General features: G+C 33.7%; 2 protein-coding genes across 2 annotated transcripts; both read right to left on the bottom strand.

The window, feature by feature from the left end:
- Nucleotides 1-17,552: 17,552 nt before the first annotated feature.
- Nucleotides 17,553-18,047, bottom strand: LOC148789109 (uncharacterized). The gene has a single exon (XM_088877520.1). The coding sequence runs from the start codon at nucleotides 18,045-18,047 to the stop codon at nucleotides 17,553-17,555; it is 495 nt and encodes a 164-aa protein (XP_088733646.1).
- Nucleotides 18,048-21,174: 3,127 nt separating this feature from the next.
- On the bottom strand, nucleotides 21,175-25,093 carry LOC105178755 (tryptophan aminotransferase-related protein 4). Its single transcript, XM_011102301.3, has 5 exons — nucleotides 24,722-25,093; nucleotides 23,660-23,951; nucleotides 23,113-23,405; nucleotides 21,680-21,951; nucleotides 21,175-21,583 (listed from the first exon to the last, which is right to left on the bottom strand). Exons 1-5 carry the CDS (start codon nucleotides 25,009-25,011, stop codon nucleotides 21,372-21,374), a joined length of 1,359 nt encoding a protein of 452 aa, XP_011100603.1. The 5' UTR covers nucleotides 25,012-25,093; the 3' UTR covers nucleotides 21,175-21,371.
- Nucleotides 25,094-25,425: the final 332 nt, after the last annotated feature.

Genomic DNA, 25,425 nt, shown 5'->3' with positions numbered 1-25,425 from the left:
TGTGAGAACTTATACCGTTGTACCTCCCAACTGAATCTTGGACACATCAACTTGCTAAATAACTTTGTTGCCATTAGCCACCATAACTATCATGGGGGTGGTATTTTCTAATTGACACCCCAAGGCTCCAGTAACGTTCTCATCAATGAAACAGCCTAGCACTGTCTATTAGAATAAGGATTTCCTTGTCTCCTACCAGCCCATTGACCTTCAGAGTTTTACAACTGACACTTCTTTTCATAACATGAGATTACAACCTCCTCTATATTTTCCCCTTCTACTGAATGCTCATCTTGCTTAGTTGTATCATAGTCTCTTGCTTCTTCATCACTCAACAGCATATAGACTTGTCTGAACTTCCACCTATGCCCAGACGCATAAGGTTCATCACCTGTAGCACAGATTTTTTTTCTTTCTTGGCCCTTACTTCTGCTTCAGTAAGAAATCTTTTGGCTTAGGGGGTTGCTCTAGGAAGAGGGCTCTTGTTTGGAGGTCTGAAGAGGGGTTTTGGTTGCGTGTTCCTGTTACGTTGATGGGACTTTTTAAGATAGCATTCATAGTATGCTCTTACTTGCTGACAAGTATAACAGCTTAGTTCAATGAGGTAGGATTGCAGGTAGACACAAAGGACTTGACCTCCTCCTTTAGTTCACTAATGAACTTCATCATAAAGAATTCTTCATCAAGATTCTTGTTGAAGATGAGCATTTGATCCTTTAACTCTTCAAACTTCTCCAGATATGCAGTATAACCTTGGTACCACAGTCAGCCCTTCTTTGCGTATATACTGAAGCCACTAGAACTTTTTGATCTTTAGGTATTGGAATCAATTGAAAATAACTGGTGCATCTCCTTACCCAGTTTCTGGCATTCTCTCCATCAAAATAAGGAAACTCCATTTTTTTTAAAGGCACTGTAAGTTCCAGTATTTGATAATTATGATGCTCTTGTCTAGAGACATTGCCACCCTCCTGCCATAAGGAGTTGCGCATAGCAGCCCTTGAGGATGAGCCCTTCTCCCTAGATGCAGTTAGGCTCTTTCCTAGGATGAATGGTTAGCAAGTTGTGTTCCACATTTAAAACAGAAGCTTGAAGCCCCTCTTGCATCTCCATCACCTGATCCAAACGACTGTGGATTTCATCCTCACTAGCGTGTCTCCGAGCCCTTTCATACATGAACATTATATCTGTTTTCTTTTGTGCTTCTTGTATATCTTTCAATCTTGTTCCATCAGCTATTTCAGTGTATTTTAGGTCTAAGATCGAGTGGCTCTAACGCCAAATGTAATGGTTGTGAGTGAAAATTTGTAGAAATGTAAACCAAAAAGAAAGGGGGGTGGGAAGAAGAAGAGAAATGAGAAGGGATGCGGGAAATTAATCTTAATTCTTTCAATAATAATCCCTTGGACATCCTTGGCCCTTTTTCATGGAGTTGCAGCAAAATTTGACTAAAAAAATTCAGAAAAAATGTGTCCTTTCGTTCTCCATTTTCAGTTCGTACTTGGTTGTCCTTTTACTCTGCATAAAAGGTTCAAAAAGCAACTCCACAGCAACGCAGTCACGCGTATATCTCAGCCTTCCACATGTCCCTTTGTCGGTCCAAATTAGAATGGGTATTAGAGTCGAATTCCCCAATTCTTTCCTTGATCTGCTCGTGCACTAGCTCCTCCAAAACAACGTCACTTTTGGTTTGATTTTTCAATTCACCCCTAATTTTAACCTTGCCTTTGATCCAATGGTCCAAGTAGGTCCTTTCAATTGCATGGTCCTCTTCAATAGTCGCGTTTTAGTAGGAAAATGAGACACGCGACAGAGGAGAACAATGAAGTGATACTCTTACTGGGATTATGGCGTAATGGTAATAATCTTGAGGGATTCTTTGTGGTTGGTCGTATCCTCAGTTAGAAAACCTTCAATCCTGATGCTCTCTGCTCTACACTAATTTCTTCATTTAACCCGGTGAACGGGATAGAATTCAAACTTATTGAAATAATAGATTTATGATTAATTTCAATCATTTTTGGATCGGAATCAGGTTATCAAAAGAAGTCAATGGGCTTACGAAAAGAATCTGATTGTTTTGGCCATTGTAAATGAATCAAAAAATCCCAGCACTATTGATCTTAACTGGTATGAGTTTCATATTCTACTACATGAGCTTTCGTTGGGCAAGATGATAAGGGACATAGCCTGCTTCATTGGAAATTAGATTGGCGTTTTATTGATATGGATATGGAGGACAAAAGATCTACTTGGGGTTCCTTTCTCCGCATTCAGGTTGCAATAGATTTCAGAAAGCCACTGTGTCGGATTATAAAGCTATGCACCACGATATACGATGAACAAACTGTCTCTTTCACATAACAGAGACTGCCAAACTTTTGCTACCTGCATGGACAATTGGGTTATATTTCCAAATCCTGTAAAATTCAATTTCAAGATGGCTTTATTGATCCTGGGAATGATACCCATATGGTGCTTAGCTAAGAGCTCCCCCACCCTCCAACTCCTGCTCTCATCCTTATCTCTCTGATAATAATTCATCTACCTCTAGTTATAACCCTCAACACTACCTCTCTAAAAGTCATACCACCAGTCTGCCACCAACCCAAAAGAGGGGCCCAGCAATTTTTGATATCCCGTCACAGAATCCTCATAGTACATCCCTCCAATATATAGGAAATAATAATTCCCGCCCACAATCCTCCTACTTAACCCAACAGAGTTCCCCAACCTCCATTCCTCCTCTAAACCAACACAATGAACCCCTGCCTCGACACTTCCTCTATACACATTCCTCCCGTCCCACTCTATGCTCTAAGTGGTTGGATGCCCACAATCTATTCATCTACCATCTCTCAATTTTCAAACACTGATAAATTTCCCTCTGTCCTTTTCAGCTACTATCCCAACATTTTTCCTGCACCCTCCTTGACCAGCACCTCAAAAACTGCTAACAGGAAAATCTTCAGTCCAAAAAAATCTTCCCGCAACCACAAACACAGACATCCCCACCTCCTAAGCCTCATTTCTTCACAACCCAACCCTACTCCTCCTAAACAATCTAAAACATTAGGTGTTCTTATTGACATCAAGAATGAAATGGCGGAGACTGCCTTGCAATCCCGCCAAGCATCATGAGTGCCCTAGTCTGGAACTGCCGCGGAATGGGGAGCCTCGGTAGTCTTCGCGAGCTCAGTTCTCTTATTCAGGCACATCACTGCCACTTGGTTTTCTTAGCCAAAACCAAGTGTAAATCTCGCCACATAGAACTTGTGAAGTTAATATTTGACATGTTTGGGTTCTTTGTTGATGCAAGAGGCAAGAGTGGTGGTCTCGCCTTTCTCTAGGATAAATCAGTAAATATTTAGATTCAATCTTTCTCCTCATCACACATTGATTCTACTATCACCTCATATGACTATCCTGATTCTTGGTGATTTACGGGATTTTATGGGGAGCCTGAAGCAAGTAAACAAAAATAGTCATGGTCTCTATTGGCTCGCCTCACTATACAATCATCTCGTCCCTAGATCTATGCCGGAGACTTTAATAAAATCCTCCTCAATTCTGAAAAAGAAGGCGGATTAGACAGACCACTTTGGCAAATGTAGGATTGTCAGCAGACACTCTCTCAATGTGGTCTTCATGACATGAATTTTCTAGAGGAGCAATTCACATGGTCTAATAATCACTCACTTCCGTCTACCATTCGTGCAAGACTCAACAGAGCCTGTTGTAATTCCAGCTGGGCCCAATTAATAGATTTTCGCTATGGCACGATCCTTGGCATGATCTTGGTCCACCCATCCAGCAGTTCCCGCAGGGCCCTCGACTTACAAACACTATGGAGAAGGACAAGGTTGTGGTTTTCCTTCTAGATGGACAATGGTGTTGGCCCTCTATCACTGACATTCACTCCCTATAACTCTTGCATCCCCTTCCACCCATCCATGGAGGGGCTGATCGTATCCTTTGGCGGTCAAGAGATACACAACTAACAGTTGCTATGATGATTTGTTCACAACAGGGTGAAGGGCCCAAGGGAGGCTGGTCTTCACTATTGCTAGACCGCTTCAAAACCCCTAGACATACTTTTGTGTTATGGCTACCGATCCTTGGTAGACTCTATATTATGCATAAAGCTTGGTTGGCTCATCTTAATAGTTTCTGCGTACTATGTTCTGATGGTGCTGATGAGACCCATGATCATCTTTTCCTTCGCTGCACTTATTTGCGTGGCTGCTTGAGGGTGATTCGACGCACACTACGGTTTGATTGGGCAAACCAAGTTTGGGCTACTGGCGTCCTATGGGCTACTCGCGGATAGAAAGGCAAACACTATATTTCTACAGCCTACCGCGCTCTTTTGGCCTCATGTGTGTACCATATCTGGTGTGAGCGCAACATTAGGCTATTTGATGGTGTACATAGAGATACACGCACTGTGGGTGAGTTGATGGTTCGAGATATGGAATAGAGGATTCTTAGTGTAGAACTACATACTGCTATTAGCACTTGTGCGCTTTACTACTTATGGCAGATTTCTTAGCCTGTCGAGAAAACCACTTAGATTAACTATTAGCAAATTATCCCTAATATTTTGGGGAAAAAAAAATATATTACCTCCCTATATAAATCATTGATAAAGGGTAACTTACTTCATTTTTATGAAAAACATAAGGAAAATTTATTAATTTTTTTTTAAGAAAAATATTTACTCATTTCAAATATCAAAAGACGTAAATTGCATTTAAGGATGACAAATGTATCACATCCTATGTTGATGAACATGAGAGGAAATGGAATAAACCTTTCCACGCATGAGAGTATGTCTGATTCTTGTCAGCATAAACAAGCAATTTAGCATGTGCTTCAAGTGGATTGATGTGCAAACAAAGACAATGTGGACCCACCGAAATACTGCTTTTAGTTTTAAAACTTCTTTTATTATTTTCTTTTCGTTCAATTGATTATTTTATAATATGTCCGACTCTGTGCCCCTTACTCATTTTTAAACTGCGGACAATTTCAGATCCGTGTCATTCATTTCGGGTCCTTACAATCCAGTCTCAATACATACAAAATTTTAATATACATGAACTCATCGTTATTATTCGATCATTTTTGTATTTGTAAATTCACATAAAAATTTTATAATTAGACCTCATTTACTTTGATATATAAGTCTGTATAAAAAAAATTAGTATAAATTGTTGAATAAATTAGCTGCCCACCGCGTGTGCCTCAGGTATAACTTTGGTTGCTCTGGTATTTCGTACGATCTTAAATAGTTTATTCTTACAGCTTATTTAACTTAAGTATCACAGGACTATTATCGTGGTTTGTTCTGTATGGTTCTAACGACAACTTAATCCACGTTCATGACTTGATAGTAACTCAGTAAAACTAGGAACAACACACTAAAATTTTAAATTTGTGTTCTTTTTTTTAAATAAAGGACATAATAAACTCCTTTCGTGCAATTACTATAAGACCCGTGACGACATCGTCTACAAATAATATACCAAGTTGTGAGTATCGTTAATTACTGACATAGATATAGAGAGACAATTTCATACACAATTATTTTGTTGTTGATTTTTGGCAGTGACTACTTTTTCAGTTATATAATGTCACAATTAATTTCACAAGATCTAAGTAGGTATTTGGTAAAATTATTACCTCATATCAAAACCTAATTTAATAAGATCATTTGACAAATTGCAAATTATTTAATTACTATAGAAGTTCTTATCCTAATAATTATATTATTTTCAAATATATCTTCAAGTAGTGATCTCCCTTTGACTTGAGAACCACAAATTCATGCACTTTGCCTTTTTTTGCAAAATGCTCAACTTTAATTAGTCAAGCCAGTTAAGGAGGCTAACAATGCTAAGTGGGGAATCTTAGTGCAGCAATAATAATAATTAATAATTAATAATAATAATAATAATAATTATTATTATTATTATTGAAAAGTAAGATTATAAGAGCTTAAATTTTAATTTGTTTGCAAACACTTTCATTTTCGGTCATATTCAATACGAAATTGTCATTATGCGTATGATCTTATAAGCTCCGTAATTTTATTTAATTTGAACACTTTAAAAGTTTGTATTTAAAATAAAAGTTGACAACTTGTAAAATGTACGAATTTATAATTTTTTTAATGAATAGTAAATAGTTAATTAGTATAATTATAAATTATTGATAATTATTAAAGGACTAGAAAAAATATAACTTTTTGTTATTGTTAATTACTATAATCAAAAGAAAAAAGTTGTGAGAAATACAAATCAATCACAGCTTCACAACGACCATTGATCGTTGTTCTGCAAGTGTAGTCAAAACATTAGCCATGGTCGAAACTACGGCAAATTTTTTGACTATGACTAAAAACTATGACGAATGTCGATTAATCGTGGTAAATATTTAAATTTTTACTTTGATTTTATTTAACTGTAGTTAATAATATTACTTTATCTTGAATTTTAAATTCAGATCATTTACAATATTGATCTTGCTCGAAATCAGCGACATAAATGAGTGACCTCACGACAGTTAACTAACTCCACCAAGATCAAGTGTTGGGTTCCTGAGAATAAGACAAGTAAAGTGAGCTCGTCGGGCAGGTCCCCGACAACGACCCTCCGACGCTCAAGTTAGATTGATCGAGGTAAATGTGTGCGATTAAAGGCGTAGATCGAAAAGGTTTAGCATTAATTACCTCGAAATATGGCGTCTTAGGGTATTTATAGGGCTTAGGTGGATACTGTTGAATGGGCCACGTGGCCTTATCCCGTTAGCTTACGTCCGCGATCGGACAGCTGTCGCTGCCTAGATCTTCAAGTGGATAATTGGGTCGGGATCAAATCCGCTCCGACCCGACTGATAGAAAAGATGCGGATCCATGGCGAAAAGACTAAAATACCCTTTATTAAGGGTATTATAGGCATTTTTCATATATACCTATCATTAAGCACAAACTTAAATTTTTTAATAGTGCAGATTCATGATTGAAAATAAAAACCACTCAAGTAAGTTTATGCAAGTTGGCAATTTACAAAATCAAATTGACTTTATTTTATTTTGGTATAAATCAAAGTGGAAAAGCAAATTATATATTTCTTTTTTGAAGAAAAACACTATTTAAATGCTTATTATTTTGTTTAATATTACCCAACTTGCCCAATTAGCAATCCGTAACAGTTGATGAGCCTCACTCACTATGATTAATTATAAGGTTATGGAATATGGGTTCGAATTACATCAGCGCGTGTGCTGTTATTCTATTTTAATATTATTTATTAATTAATTATAAATATTTGACATTAATTATTAATATATTTATCAATAATTTAGATTATAACGTAATTGTACTCGATTACTCAAAAAAAAATCCCAATTAGTACTATTGCAATTCGAAAAACTACTTTTTTATTTTTTTTATTTTGGTGTGTAATATTTTTTTTTGGTGAATTGATTATAATTATATCAAGAATTTCAATCAACAACACGTTAATATTGATATTAAGTATGTTAACTAATCAATAATTACTATTACAATAAACCAAGAACTGTTATTAAAGTAGACTAATTAATCTAAAGATTGACGGGATTGAAACTAATGAAATCTTGGTTACGAGGCCTCGATTTTGCCAATTAAATTAGCACTTATTTGCTTAATGAGTAATGCTTAATGATTGAGAATTTTCAAAATTTTAGTTAGTGATACTGTATCAAATACTCTATATGTAACTACATAATAATTAAATTTTGAGAGAATTAGAACGAGCCTCCACGAGGTCTGATACAATCATAAATTAATATATCATTGTTGTTTGAGAAATTATTAATACTCGTTGATTTTGCATACGTCCAACAACTAGCACAATCTCAGTTAGATTTTTATCTATTTTTCTGATGAATTGACCAAAATATCCTTATGAACTATGAATTACAATTCTACTTATTTAAAAAAAAAATTGATTTTTTTTATGAATTAAGTGGATATTTTTTTATATTTTTTCAAAATTTAATTTTCATTCGCCTCGTCTACTTCTTTACAAAATTTTAAGTAAGGGCAAAACTGACAATTTAAAAAAATTCAGACCTTCATCTAAAAACAACAGAATTTATTATGTGGTATTATTAAATTTTTATTCGTAATTATGTCAAATTTTTAGTAGAGTTTGTTGTAAACTTATAATATATTCTAATGATTAATAATAATATTTGTGCAAACATTTACATTTAATGTGTGTGTGTGTGTGTGAGAGAGAGAGAGAGAGAGAGTGCAAAATGCAGAGAAATTAAATGATAAAACACATAATAAATTAGTGTAAGTAGGTGATTTAAAGGCTAGAAAGAAGGGGCAGAAGCTGCCCGAGCGGGATCCCAATCGGAAGACGGAAGCAGATTCAGTGGCTGGGAATGAACGAGCAGGATTGAGGGGCAGATTGGGCAGCATAAATATCTGGTGCGACAGCCCCCCACCATCTCTAGATATTTTCGCCTTTTCTATCCAATAGCAGCGAAGCATTTGATATTACCAGAAATAGCCCTTTCTCAATATTAGGGTTAATCAGGACACGTGGCTCCACTGGATTCAAGTTTTATATCCTCCCTTGTGTGATCTGATTGACTCCTCCACTTGCCCCATGAACACTGGGCCCATCTCATGTGTCATGGGTATGGCATGATGCATGGTATGGTGGTGAGGTTATGTGCAGAGTATTATGACTTGCATGCATGTCATACCGTACATGACGACATACATACATGTATTATATGTACATACCAATGTGTTTATTTTATTTTATTTCAAATTAGATTAGTATTAAATAAAAAATAATAAATGGTTTTATATCTATGTTTGATTGTTTAGATTTTCTTTTTAGAAAAAAATGGTTATGTGCATAAAGGAAAAATATTCTATTTTTTTTCCTAATATTTTGATTTTGGACGATGTTTTTTAATTTTTTTTCTGGTCACAATTACGTCTTCTGATCTTGGAATTGTATCAGTCCACGAGAATCATAAATCGAGGAGGCTATGTTATTTTTCTCGACCAAAACAAGGACCAGTATAATACTTTTTTTCTTTAAAAAAAAATCAAAATTTGATAAAATTTTCGTCGAAAATAGTCAGATCAAAAGGACTAAATTTCAATATAACGAACTAAAATGATTCTAAACACGAACTTTAACATACCAATCATAATATTTACCCTATTTTTGAATATATTATTACAATGGGTTCTATCTTAGGTTGTATGGTTGATTACTTTTGTTTTTACTTTTGTGGTTCTGTCCTTAGTCAATGTCTACTTTATTGGGCAGAAATTCCCTTAGAGTCATTGAGCACTAAGATGAACAAATTCTTTGGACATTCTCGTCCATGTTCTGTAAAAATAATAAAATATATTTTATAATATAAAATTATTTAATTTTGACTCATGTTCATTTTATTAAAGCTCGTTTGAGCTTGATTAATTCAATAATCAAATAAAAACGTATTCTTTGAGCTCGATAATTATTCAAACAAGTTTGAACAATGATGCATTCGGCTCGATTCGAATCATTTACATCTTTAATGCAAAGTACTTGTGTAATCGGATCTAATTTCAAAAATTACCAATGTAATTTACGCAGTAGTTCAATAGATTTAGAGGCAGTCAGGAAGAACTTATAAGCTTTTTTAATATGTTATAATATACTGAAAATATTTGATAAAATTTTTAGAAAACGGGTTGATAAAATCCAAAAATAAAATGTTAGAAATTTATAATCTCTTTTTTTTTCAAAAAAAAAAAGCTCACAACATAATCTTGAAAATCAACAAATATTTATTATAAATTGTTGATTCGAAAAATAAAAAATAAAAAACCATCCTCTTATATATATATATATATATACTATATATTAAGTGTGTCGGGTCTATAATAATCACCATGGGTCGATAACATGTGTATGGACTAAAATACCCTTAAATATTTTTATTTTTCCACCGTCTCTTTAAAATTAGTTTTCTATCAGTATTTTTTTTATTGATGCATATTTAAGCTTGATTCAATTTATCAATTTTTATAAGATATTCATTTTTTTATTTTTTATTTAATTAAATATAATAAAATATAAAATTACATACATATCGGGCGTGTTTTAATTACTAATATAGAGAAAATTTTGATCTGGATCAAATTTAGTCGGAATTGAACTAATTATATGACAAGTGTAATACAGTTGCAGTGTGATTGGTGCACAATTTTAAGAAAATGACCAATAATATGATAAATATATCACAGTTATTCTGTGATTCATTTAGTTCGATAAAATTTAATTTAAAAAAATAATATTTTTCAGGGGAAAATAAGCACTCCAAGTGAAGAAACCTTAAAAGCAAAATGAATTGAGCCACATACCCAACTTTAAGAAGAATCTAGAAGATGGAATATTGGAATAAAGCGTCATTTGCATTTTCTTTTTAAACAAATTTTGTCAACTTTAGTGGAACAAAAGCCAAACACGGAAACATAAACTAAGGAGAAAGTGCTGTTATGGTCGGCAACGATTTATGGAATAATTGAATTAAACTATTACTAAAGAAGTCGTCAATTACCGTTGATAGTAACTCCCCAACTCAACAACATGTATCCAAGTAATTTAATAAAAGCACGAGAACCGTCGGATGAGCAACGTGGCGGCATAACAGCCATTCACGTCATTTTCCTTTTTCATTTCGTTGTCCTAGTTTTTTGGACGGTCGAAACTTGAGACTTTTGTCTATGGGTGAAATGATTGATGCTACCCTATAATAATTCTATAAGGTGAGTTGTATGTGGTACAATCGATGTGTGTGAAAATATTCGAAATTTTATATATAATATAAAATATCGGGATAAATCAATTTTGTTTCTTAACTAAAGTTATTTGTGCAGTTTTGATTTTCAAACAATTTAAAATTACAGTTTTTGTACTTAAACTGTTGTGTTTTTTTTTTTTTTTTGGTAAATGCAATTTTCATTAAATAAATAGTACAATCGTACAGTACAACAGTGTTCAATGAGTGGTATCTCTCTCGATAGGCCAAGGGATACGCCAAAGTCTATATAACGCACAAGAACTAACATAACGAGCTAAAGAAGCACTAAGAATCCTTTGTTTAACTTATTCCACAATGAGTCCAGTAAGTGCGGTCGGTTCTCGCTCGGACTACTCAAAAAGTCTCCATAATGTTTGGTTTTGTTTTTAACTTGTTTTGGGGTGTTTTGTGAAGATAGAGAGAGCAAAACAAAGATAAATAAAAATAAGTTAGAGATAGTGTGTATGTTTGAATTTGTTTTTGGAAATAATATAAAATAAGTATGGTATGTTTGATGTTGGATAGTGGGGAGATAAAAAGTACTGTTCATTGTCAAATCATGTCTCTTTTATATATATGTATGTGTAAAAATATATATAATTTATTTAGTTGTGAGTGATTAAAATAAATATTATTTTTTAATTAATTATATTTTTTGGACAAAAAATAACTAAAACTATTTTAAAATAATAAAAAATATATCCAAAACTTACAAAACCAAACAAGACAAACATACACTATATTTTGGCCCATCTTAAAATTGAAACCAAACATACTGCTCAAGTTTTGTTTCTCCAAATATAATACACACATGAAGCTAGTAGCGCACGATTAGCCAGATTAATAATGTGTTGCCCTCTCCATTTTCTTGTAATCCAATCTATGTCCATTGGCCAGTCTCAGTTCGGCCAATTGAAGCGAACAGATCATCGAATAGCTTAAACTGTGGCTTTATTGGTATATTTAGTTTTTTTTAAGATCCTGTAGGAAATTTATCGCATAAATTCATTTTTTTAATTATTTCTCTCTTGAAACTTGAAGAAAAATGAGAGAAATGAACAAAAACTTAAAAAAATTAGAAAATGGGAGAAAAATAACTATTTTTCCTCTTCAAATGAAACTTGTGTTAATATTTTACTAATGAAAGGAATAAAAATATAAAAAAAATAACAAGTTGAGAATGAAAACTGCAACTTCAAATTGTTTGAGGACCAAAATTGTATAAGTGATTTTGTTTGAGAATCAAAATCGCAATTATCCTGTAAAAAAATCATTCCACATTAGTTATAGATAAGAAATTTAAGTGGTTATGAATTTTAATGGGGTGAATAACAATTTATCCTCCTGTGATATTGAAAATGAGCACATTATCCTCCTATGAAAAAAAAATACAGTAATTTACCCCCCTATACTTTCTAATGAAGCAATACATGGAGGTAAATTGCTTCATTTTAAAAATCATATCGGGTAAATTGTTATATTTTAAAAAATACAGGAAGATAAATCGCTACTTGTTATTTCATAAAGGGGTAATTTGCTCATTTATGATATCACAATAGGGTTACTTATATTTTTTCTAATTTTAATATCTCATTTTGTTAACGATTCATCTTAATAGTATAAAATCATAAGGCTCCTTCCCACAAGATTTAAACTTGATCGAATAATATATTGTATAACGGGATACCGTATGAATCGAACCCCAAATCATGTTAATCTATGATTAAATAAATATTTTGTACTGAAATTTATTTAATTCATTTTTGTATAAATTAAAAGTTAATATAACCTTTTGAAACATAACAAGGAGAAAAAGATAATACTTTCAGATAAAATAAATAATTTTAAAGGAGAAAATATAAGAAAATTGGAGTAGAATAAAAAAAATTAAAATTAAATAAATATAAATAACTAAGCATAAATTTAGTTTTCCTAGTTGGATATAATGGGAATAATAGAAGTAATTAAAAGGGTGAAAAGATAAATAAAATTATTAAGAGAGTATAGATATAATAAATTATAATTAACTCTCAAGAAATTAGATTCTCACTTATGTGATGACTAAAACTAAATTTACATGAATTTCGGAATTGCTTTGCTTTGAAAAAAATAATTTCTTTATAATATACTATTTATTAGAACATTCGTAATGTTCAAATTTAAAAATCGAGTCAATTCATAAATAATTCAAACCAATAAATATCTTTAAACGAGACAAAAAGACAAAAAATTATTATAAAAATAGACGTACACCCACATTCATAAAACTCGAACTTACAGCCTTTTAATCATGAAGTATATCAAAATATGCGTTTCTTTGAGACTTAATTAACTCGGTTCTTAATTTTTCTCACCAAATTTTACTAATCGATGATATAATTTATTTATTTATTTTACGACATAAAAAGGGAAAATGAAGTAAGATCAAATATTTGATCATCATTCACCCTAAGGAAATTAACTATTGCCTATAATTTTATTGACTATAGATTGAAATTATGGTAAATAAATATTATTCATCATGAACAAATAAAAATTTATACAAAAACATAGATTATCCATTATAAAAATTATTTTTGTCATGATTATAAGATATTTTTCGCCATACTTGCAGAAAAACACAGCCAACAACGCATGGCCATGGTCAACAACTATTTATAACGATTATTAAATTTTAACTATGATAATTAATCATAGTTAAATATTAAATTTCTTCTAGCGATCCTAGTCCGATTTACTTTCTTATTTTATTTATTTTACGACATATATAAGGTGTCCCAACTTTTTGGTAGATATTTTTGATGAATTTAATAATAAACTAAATATTTATATTATCATAAGAAAAAAAAATTCTCAATGTTTGATCATGTTGACCACTTTGTCACTATATTATAAGGTAAAATATGAGAATTATTCTTATATATTGGCCCTAATAGGTTATATATTTTGACTTAAAACAAGATTTGATTCTCTTGTCTTTGTAAGATCCTTGGCTTGATTTATGTTAATATGACTTTGTTTAGCCCTTAAAATTCGTTAAGGTTACATTTGGATTGCTGAATTTGAATTTGAGATAATAATTTGTAATAATGATTTCAAATGATCCTCTATAAAAAGAATTAAAATACAATATAGAGACTGATCCTACTCTAAATATGCGACCTCGACTGGTAGATCGAACGCGGCCATGTATCCTTCCAAGATCGAGTAATTGGATCCTGAGGATAAAAACACGAACGTGAGGCTCGTCTGGTGCATCCGCGACAATGACCCTCCGATGCTCAAGTTAGAGTTGTTCGAGGTAACAATGTGCGAGCTGATGATGTAGGTCGAAAATATTAAAGAACAATTACCTCATTAAATGGGGTGTCGGGGTATTTAAAACTCCAAGTGTGTACGGTGGTTTGAACCACATGTCACCATCTGGGTGATTGCGTTTCAGATCCGACGGCTCTTAATAAGTTGGGTCTTCCTTTTCCGGGGCGGGTTCCTTTCTACCCGATTGAGTGGGGCGTGGATCTTGCTCTAAATAATTACATAAATACCCTTCATTAAGGACATTTTGGTAAATTTAGGGTACTCCCCATCAGAGACGACTCGCGTTTGTATGATCGAGTGTGTTAGTATATTTTGTGAGTTTTTCAGTCTTTATTTATAGCAGTTTGTCTCAACGTTTGAATTATGAGCAAATATAGTAAAGTTTTTCACAAGTTTGAGCACTATAAATTCTTTACTTTTTTTTAATACATTAACTTAGTTCTCGTTCAATTTTAATTCACTAATTATGATAACTATTATATTTTATACACTATATGGAAAAATACTTCAATTAAGTACTTTGGTGGCTGATTTTTTTCAATTTTCATAGGAATCGTTTCAATTTGGGGATTTTTTTTATCCCACTTGGCATTAAAGTCTGACGTGGCAGATGAGCTCGATGTATTTCTTGAGTAATTATATTTTTTAGTGCACAAATTTTGTCCATGGTTAATTTGTTTCATGTGGCACTAAAGAATAACTCGACACTTGAAATGGATATTTTTTCTCTCTTTTCTCCCGCATAAACACTTATATAAATAATTATAATTATAATTTTATAAATACTTATAAATTATAAAAATAATTAGTATTTTAAATAATTATAGAATATATAGATAAAAAGTACATAAAATTATAGATATTATTTTATATTATTATAGATGATTATTTTATTTAATTATAAAATTACAGATAAACATATGTAAAATTTTAATTTACAAAAAGTACATAAATTTATAGGTAATTATAAATACTTATAAATTATAAAAAATTAAATTCTTATTTATATCATATAATGCATAAAATTATAAAACTGAAAATTTTTATTTTTATAAATAATTATAGATTATGAAATAGAAAATTATTATTTTGTATAATATAAATTTATATAAAAAAATAAATTTTCATTCAATTGGCTGAAAAATTGAATCCAAAACTCTAAATTGAACCTAATTTGAGCATTTTTCAAATGTAATGCATAAAATGCGATAATTATCATAATTAGTGGATCAAAATTGAACAAGAGCCAAGATAATAGACCAATTTTTTTTTTCCCTTTTTTATATGAAAAATTATATTTTTGATACCACAATACATGGCCCATCACATTTTTAGTCTCATGATTGCAAAATACCTTCAAGAGGTACCACAATTTAGCCTTCCCCTACACTTTTGGACCACCGTTTATTTGCAAAACGGTAAGTGCACCTGACTGTTAAATTAGGCTTATTTGCGTGCAGAACCTTATTTTTTAAACCTGTAGGAAGTGGATCGGTTCGAGAATATGCGCAGCAAGAGTGCAAATAAAAGAAAGAAATAACGGAATAATTAAAATTTCAAGTCGACCAAAGGGTGTGCCCTTGGTGGTTCTCGAATGAGGATTAAAATAAATAAGCACCGACACACACTAGGCTATAAATAAATATAAACGAACAAAGAGCAGCATATAACGTAAATGGTTATTACCTTTTTGTGTTTTGTTTCAATCGGCAAATCAGTTTACTTCCTATGTGTTCACCCTACGCTCTAAATTAGAAATGATCCACACTAGAGAAAATCAAAATCCATTTAGAAGAAAATAATCAAAGAGAACTACACTATGAGTCAGTGTTATTCTCTTTATCAAAAGTCTTTATAACTCTATACTTGATCGTAGATCAAAGACAACAAGAGAAAGTGTGAAAATGTGAGAGAGGGAAAAATGCATGCTAAGGCCAAGAGGGGTTATATATTGTTTGTATGGGAGAGTAAAATGTGTCTACATACATTCTACTGATCAATCCCACACGACAAACTCCCTCCTACATGGTATGACCCAATATATGTCATAGGGGTGGATCAGTTAATTTTGATCTAATTTTTCACGTACACTTATTTTTATAAATATTATTCTTAAATGAATAAATTTACAAGTTCTATAAAATATAAAATTTATATTTATCTATTTAAATGTTATTGACTCGATTAGACGTTGGATTCATTTAAAATAATAATTTTCGTTCATGAAGTAATAATCATATAAGTATTATAAGATGGTATTTAATATAATTAACAATAATTTATGCTATATTTGTGCTTCATACATATTACTTTGTCCAGTTTATTTATCTTTAAGAATTGGTTGGCTTATATACTTATATTGGTATATTTTGTTCTTAATTTTTTAAATTATATATTTAGAATTAATATATTCGAAACTATTTTTGTAAGTTTGTTTTTTAGTGAATAACTTTTAAATTTAGAAGAAATTTATATCTCACTTGAAATTCATGTTGACGTAATTTGCAATACCATCTTAAATATTTTATTTTCGTACATTTCTTAAAAAATATAGAAAAATATATTTTTATAAAATAAATTAAAATTAATAAATATAACTCATTAAAATAATGATAAAAATTGGTACCAAATTAAATTCAAATAATTTTAACGAGTTCAGATTTTTATAGAAATATCATAAGAGAAAAATATACCTCATTTGAAATTAAAGTTGACATTTATAATATCTTTTAAATTTCTTTTCTGGATGTAATTTGAATAAGAAAATATATTTTTTTATTTTAAGTTCTCTTAGAAAAAATAATTTTTTTTTCTGATAATATAAAATAAAATTAATAATATGACTTAAATTAATTTAAAAAAAACAATTACATAAATTAGTTCTTCAAAGTAGAGTTCCTCTTTTTGCAATGTCATCTGACTTGTGCAGATTCAATCCTTCGATGATACTCTCTCTCCTCTTTCTCTCTCTAAATCCAATCGCTTACATTTAGTCTTTGATCTGTGCTCCAATTTTCATGCACATTCTAATGATGAAGCTAAAACGTTAACTTGTTTTCATTTCTTAGCTAAGAAATGGATATGTCAGGAAAATCTGCAAGACTTTGAATGTGCAAAATAATTGTGGTCTAAATCCACATTAGGCTCAGTCCAGTTCTCCCGGCCATTTAATGGCTTGCTCCTTTATATACATGTTTCTTGGCCTCTGGCCTTCAGACGAAAAAATATCCTCTACAGTCTTCTTCTTCCCTTCTCTCTGAAAAACCCTAATTATCTAAAGCTTTTTTGGCTCTGCTTTCGTGGCCTTAGATAAGAGCCTCTGTGGTCTTTTGGTTTGATCATGTGCCTTTTTGGCCATGGTTAACCTAGCCTATGTGGTTGAGTCTACAAGCCTTAGTGGCTAGCCTCTGTGGCTTTTGGGTTCTCAAGCATTTGAGTGTCTTGGGTTGATGGCCTTTGTGGTTGGCAACGTTCCACGTGCGAGGGATGTTCTTTTCATCGAGTTGTTGCAACTTGTAAGCCCCCACATTCACAACCTTTATCATCTTGTAGGGGTCTTCCCACTTCGGATCCAACTTTCCAATGGGACCAGAAGCATTGGCTTTCCGCATCACTAAATCTCTTAGTTGAGAATTTCTCGGCTTGACTTTTGCTTTATACGCTTTAACCATTTTGGCTTTGTACATAGTGGCCAAGACTATGACTCTCTCTCTGGCCTTTTCGATAAAGTCTAGGTTCATTTTCAATCCTTGCTCGTTGGAGTTCGGGTTGTAATGTTTCACTTGCCAACTAAGTTCTCCTATTTTTGCCGGCGCTATGGCCTTCGTCTTATAAGATAAGTTGAATGGGGATTCTCCCATAGTGGTCCTCGGCGTTGTTCGATACGCTCATAAAACACTAGGGAGCTCATCTACCCATGCCCCTTTGGCGGTTCCCAATCGAGTTTTTAAGTGCTGAAGGATTGTGCGGTTGGTGACCTCCGTTTGCCCATTTGCTTGGGGATTACTAACTGAAGTGAAGAATGTTTGATCGCCAGTCCCTTGCACCAGTCCTTAAGTTTATTCCCCGAAAACTGAGTCCCATTGTCAGATACTAGGGCGCGGGGATTGCCAAAAAGGTATATGATGTTCTTCCATAGGAACTTGATCACTTCTTTCTCTGATATCTTGGCCAACAGCTCGACTTCTACCCACTTTGTAAAATAGTCAACCGCGATGATCAATAACTTTCTCTGTCCTGCGGCTTGTGAAAAAGGTTCGACTAGATCCAAATTCCACTGATCAAAAGGGTAAGGACTTTCAAGGGGCTGCATTAACACTTTCTGTTGGTTATTAATGTTTGCATGTTCTTGACATGTTCGACATCACCTTACCAACTCATGCACGTTGGGGAGCATTGTTAGCCAAACGAATCTGCCTCAAGGCCCTCCCCGCTATGGTTTTTCCTCCAAGATGGTTTCCGTAGATTCCCTCTTGTATCTCTTTTAGGACCTAATTCCCCGCTTCGGAGTTAGGCATTTTAGAAAGGGTTGCGAGAAATCACATTTATATAATTCTTCGTCGATCATGTGTCCTTAATTGTAAAATTAAACTCAAAATATATATATATTTTTTTTGTTGAATAAAATGACAGCCAAACATGTCCTTATATAGGGCAAAAGACAATTTTCGTCCCACAGCTATAGGCCATTTTCGTTTTAGTCCCGTAAGTATCTAGGGTTTCAATTTGGTCCCGTAAAACTGAAAAATTCGCAATTTCAGTCCAAATTTCGCCGGAAAATTTTGTGGGTCGCCGGAAAAAGTCACATGCGATGCATGTGACTTTTAAAATTGGGGGCTCGATCTTGATTGGCTGGAGAAGCTGATGTGGCGCATACGTGGAAATTAAAAAAAAAATGACGAAAATCGAGCTCGCGACCGTCGGCAAAGGCGAAGGATGGCTTTCGTCAAATCTTTGCACAGAGGTGACCAAAATCGATGGGACTGGTCTCAAAAGATTCGCCAGAACGAGAGGCGTTCAACGATGGTATTCCGAGCAGGTGGTTCGTTCAGACGAAGGAGAATACGCCGGCGGAAGGTGCAGTCGCGGCGGACGACGACCGAAATCTTCAAAACGATGGATCTTTGCACCTAGTTGATGAAAATGGATGAGACTAGTCCCATTAAAACCGCAGTGAGGAGACGAATCCAATGGTACCAATCCGCGATCGTGGGTCGTCCTATCGCCGGCGAATCGACAGGAATTGTCCGCGGCGGTCAATTTCAAAGCCCAGTCGCTGTCGTGGTGGGATCTCAAAATTGGTTGAGGGGTTTTGTTCTCCTTGATATGGGGAATTGAATGGTATATGTGGTGGCCAGAAATTCCAAGTAACGGCGGGCGGAATTGAAGAGAGAAGGTGGCGGCGACTGGCGGGCGATTTTTAATCCACGTCAGTCGTTTTTTTTTTTTAATTTCCACATATGCGCCACATCAGCTTCTCCACCCAATCAGGATCGAGCCCCCAATTTTAAAAGTCACATGCATCGCATGTGACTTTTTCCGGCGACCCACAAAATTTTCCGGCGAAATTTGGACTGAAATTGCGAATTTTTCAGTTTTACGGGATCAAATTGAAACCCTAGATACTTACGGGACTAAAACGAAAATGGCCTATAGTTGTGGGACGAAAATTGTCTTTTGCCCCCTTATATATACAAGATTTCACTTAATTTTTCCTCCAAAATTGAAACAAACGGTCAAACTAATGGTGGTTATAAAAATTAAAAATTTTAGATATCAAATTTGAAAACTTGAAGACCTCGGTATTAAAATTAAAAAAGAGATATCTTTGAGTATGAAAAATGAAATTATTCCTTTTAAAGATCGAACCAAACTTTTGTAGAGGATACTGAACCAAAATTTTAGTTCCATATTTGGTACAATTTTTTTCTTTTTCATTGGATTCTGATTTTGGGTACTCGTTAACCTTACAGTACCGAATACTGATTTTTCTTCAAAAAACATTATATATCTAAATGTATAATAAATAAACACATATAATAAATATATACCAAAATATATTATATATACATATATAATAACTAAATATATATAAATATTAAATACACAGTATTTAAAAAAAATAATTTTAATAAGCCCTAAATGATAAATCTAATCTTCTTCATCACAAATTCACATATCACAATTCATTTATCAAACTGTCATATGTAATATATTGGATTGTATTTGGATATTTTGAATATAAATTGTATTGATGTAAAAATTTATTAGTAGTTGATTTATGTGTTGGGTAACTTGGGCTTTGTATAACTGTATTTTTAGTTTTGTAATAATATTTTTGGATGTGATTGCATGTGTTGGAATTATAACTGGTTTATGATGTCTTCATAAGTTTATATTTTTCATGTTTTTTGACACGTAAATTTGGAATTTTGATTTATAGGATCTTTTTAATTTTTTTTTTGGGGTTTTTTGGTCATTTATCGAATCGAACCGAACCCGAATTTTGATTAACCGAAATTCAATTCCAAAATGCGCACACCAATCCTAGTTAAAACGTCCTTAGAACTCATGTTGGTAAGTTGTAAGAAAATCATAGTTTGTTCCATGGATTGTTTGATGGAGTCATTGCATCTTAGAGGCAAAGTTGTATGTCTGTCTTGTTAATATCTTACATATCTCTTTCTGGGAGTTTGATGTGGTTTATTGATAAAGCAACCATGCCTGGATACACTAACAAGGACTGTCGATTGTATTCTTGATCATGAGACCACCAACAGGGGTGGTCAAAGAATGGAGTTTTTGCCATGGCAGCAACTAGAAATTTCTATACTATTGATTCTGATTCTGGCATTTCTTTGCTTCTTAAGTAAAAGCAGATCATGTAAACCAAAGACGGACAGTTGGGGCCAGACACGAGCTCGTCTAACCCCTGTAACGACAATTGCCGTTCAGATGCGCAAGCTGTAGCATGCAGGCAATTTGAGGTTTTGGCAAAAGGGGTCTAATTTGTATCTCATTGTCAACATCTCTTACATTAATATAATTCTTAATTTTTTTGATGTAAGTCTTAAGGTCATGATGAGCATGACCTGTTTAAAGTTGTTATTACAGTATTACAGGGAATTGAGCAATGAGAGGTGGGTAAACATGGCCATCAACCAGAGATTGATGATTCTGTGACTTCACATGGTTTGTGCTCCTTTCTCCTCAGAGATGAGATCGTTTAACCGACGCAGCAGCAAGTCGAAGTCGTCTTGGCTCCTAAGGAGGCTGAGACGTACATAACGATCATCAGACTCAAACAAGCTTCCCTCGCGGCCTATGATCTTAGCTGCCCGGAGGACTGCCCTGCAGTTTGAGTCTTCTTCCCTCTCACATTTTAACCATGCATATGCTGTCATTGACATGAACATCATTTTTTAACGTAATGATACATCAGAATGATTTCTATTCTATAACCAAACAAGTAGAAGAGAAAAGGAAAGATCACCGGGAGACGGTCCTCTGACTTCCTCAAAGAAGTTGCAGAACCGAGGAGGGATTTCTTGGATCGTAAAACGGTTAGACCTCGACACAATCTCGCTTAGTTTCTCCCATCTGTTGCTCATTGTTTTATATGCAAAATGAAAAATTTTTTGGCCATGAATTGCTCTGAGAAGCTGCAGAGCTCTGAGTTGAGTATCCTTTGAGGTTCCCAGTTCTGCTATCTGTATGTAGTTCATCATGTTTTCATACACTTGCTTGTCCTTTACCAAAGCCCATCTGGTCAAGAGAAAAATGGATCAATATGTCTAGCCACTGATCTGATGTTCATTATTTGCTCATCTGTAAAATACTTGTGGCTGATTGGAATAAGGAAGACAAATTGGTCAATAGCAGAACAACTTAATTGACTATTGCAAACCTTGTTCTTGCATTTTGTGGGTGTTCGGCTAAACTTGTTTAAAACATCTTATAAGTTCGTGCATCTTATTATACAATGTTTGTAATGCTTATAAAATATTTCTAGGAGCTTATAAGCTCACTTAAACACTCTCCTAATACCATAGTTTATATTATATTATGTAGTAATAAATTAAATGATTAATTATATTTTGCCATCTGAACTATCGTTTTTATACTTTAGCATCTATTCCGGCTTATCACCGGCAGTTTGTTCAGGGTTCCATATTCAATGATGGCAACCAAACACGAGGGTTGCGCTTGTTGTGAGACTTAACCCAACACCTCTCGGCACGAGCTGACGACAACCATGCACCACTTGTGTCCGCGTTCCTGAAGGCACCCCTCTCTTTCAAGAGGATTCGCGGCATGCCAAGCCTTGGTGCCCAGATCGTTACACCTTTCGTGCGGGTCGGAACTTACCCGACAAGGAATTTCAAACTTTTTTTTTGTATCAATTTAACATCTGAACTTTATGAAATTTTGCACTTTGCCATTTATAACTTTTTTCAATCAAGTTTTTAATTGAAAAAACATCACATGCAGTGTACTTGTGATACTTAAGGATGTGATGTGATACTTTCCACATATGCACAACATATAATGTTTTTCCAACAGAAAAATCAACAAAAAAAATATAATATATGACAAAGTACAAATTTCACAAAGTTGAAATGGTAAATTGTTACAAAAAAGAGTTTCGATGAAAAAGTATAAAAACGGGCATTGTTAAGATGACAAAATGAATTTTACCCTAAATTAAAACCCAAAGATGTCATTTATACCCCAACCCTTTGAGAAGTGCCTAGTAATATGAGGTAGTTTAATATGTACAATAACAAATGCTTGTTGGTATACTTATTAGTGAACTTTTTCTATTACAAAGTAAGAGGGGATTTAACTTTATGTGTAACCTCGTTAAGGAATGCTTACCACAAAGAATGATATTATATCAAAATGTGATGAGAAAGTGATAATTACCCAAATCTGCTTCCAGCATGGCCAGTGAGTTTTGAAATTGTGAAAATCATTAGATCTTCATCTGCTGGAGCTGGAATGGCTGTGTAATGAGGCCAGTAATAAGCATGATCATATATAGCCTTCACATGGGGCCCCTGCAAAACACCATTTCTCAACTGTGCATCTGGATTGTTTGGTGAAGTCACAAACTCTATCACTTCTGCACCATCACCAGAGGTATTTTTCAGCTCTGATGCATCGCCCTGGAACCCAAACCACGCCGTTTGAAAGAAATCTGTTTGCACCCTGTAAGTCTGCACGTATGAATTTTCATGCGCCTAAGTTCCTCACTTGATTAATAAACGATGGGGGTAATTACACCGACACCTCCTAAACTCTCAACATATTATGAATAGTCCGTCAAGTTTGGAAAATGGACCGACACTTACTTCAGACGTGTTCCTATATCGTGTAAGTATGTCTTTTTGGTCATATGCCTCAACTTTAGGGGAGTTGGTGTAATTATTTCATAAACTTGAGTGAAGATTTTGATAGTTTGGGACGATACCGGGTAGTAAGGGGCTTGAGCTACAATCTTTGCAGGCGACGAAAGATTCATAGAAAGGGCAAAAACTGCTGCAGAGAGGAGCTGAGTGGATCCAGTTCCGTAGACTATGTATTTGCCTTCTGTGACAGCGTTCTTGGCTATGGAATGGACTCTACGAATGTGATTTTCGAGCTCTTGTGATATGAAAGAAGAGCCTGGAAATGCGTAGCTCATTCTGTGCCATCCTGATATCAGGACTGCACTTCCAGCAGGATTTTGCATCCAAAACGGCTCCAAGAACAACGGATCACCACTGCATTCACAAAATTCAATTGTTTGGTATAGTTTTAAGCATGAAGTAGAGATCATACGTAAGCATTAAGCATGTCGTCGTGAAATAAAGCCTTCGTTTATGTCGTATTTAGAGTAAAATCTTTTAGATAATTACATAGACATATCCTAAGATTTCTTGCATGGTTGTAACTTGTTAAACTTCACGCATTACAGTCATGTCTTACATTAGAGAATCCATTGAAGATAGATTGATAAGATTAGTGACAAAATGAACATGCTGTTCATAAGTGCAACAATTGTACAAGTCAAAACATTATTTTTTAAAACTTGATGGACTAATGCACAAATCTTGGAAAATGTCTATATAGCTATGATCAACAATCTTTAAGTAAAAAAACTCATAGTTTAATGTATTCATATTAAATGTTCTATTTTCAAACTGTAATTTCTCGATAAAATAAGATGATCATTTAACATGATATTAAACTAGACAAGAGGTATTGGGCTCGAATCTCGTTGACCCCATTTATTTCATAAACGGGGGCAAAAAGTTTCAAGCCCAGAACCTCATGTTTAGCTTGATTTTAGTACCATATTAGACCCCATCTAATTTAAACAGTTAAATGTCATAAAGAAAAATTATTTAATATTAATATCTTAACAATATAACCAATCAAATTTCTAGATTGAATCTGCTTATTCTGTCGCGTTCATGAGACCTCAATTTTACCGTTTCGACAGCCTTGTTGCCGAGTTTGGAGTTTGAGAGAGAGATAGAGAGAGAGTTACCCATCAGCATCAGCAGCACAATCAGGAGAAAAGAGAGAGCAGTGAGGTCCTCCGTAGCATGTATTACACTCACAAACAGGCTTCCCATCCACCACAACTCCATCCAAATAAGCTCTTCCATGCCCAGAACAAGAAATCAACGCCACAGCTTCTGCTTCTGCTGCAGCTTCTTCAGCCCAACTACTCAGCCTCTGCTTCTTCCACTCATCACCGACATAAAAATTCCTCACAAGAAAGATATTAAGAGCAACAGAAGCCAAAAGGCACACAGCACACAACCCGATCATCATTGTCAACTCTCCCTCTTCTACTACTTTTCCACTATAATTCACTTTTTCTTTGTCCCACTCAAAAAACAAATGCAAGTGTTGCTACTATTACATAAAATAAGATTATAGTACACATGTGACGTTGGTCATAAAAATCTAGCTTGTAATGGCATAATTACACTTTTGATCCTCGTATATTGCCACAAATTCGTTTTTAGTTTCTGAACATATTGAAATTTTATTTAAGTCCTTTAATTTTTAAAATATTAATAGTTTCGGTCCTTAAGCCTAATTAATGATCATTTTGCTGTTTAAATAATAAATATAGTCCAACTATCTTTTTTCTATGCTCGTGATCAGGCCTAGCATGCTTTTAGAAATAAAATTATGTCTCGATAAATTCATATATACCTTTCTTTGACCGTCTTGTTTCTG

The sequence above is a fragment of the Sesamum indicum genome, linkage group LG2 (assembly GCF_026168435.1).
Source record: "Sesamum indicum cultivar Baizhima isolate 11 linkage group LG2, ASM2616843v1, whole genome shotgun sequence".
Lineage (NCBI taxonomy): Eukaryota > Viridiplantae > Streptophyta > Magnoliopsida > Lamiales > Pedaliaceae > Sesamum > Sesamum indicum.
The sequence above is the reverse complement of the archived record's forward strand: the minus strand, read 5'-3'. Positions and strand labels throughout refer to the sequence as shown.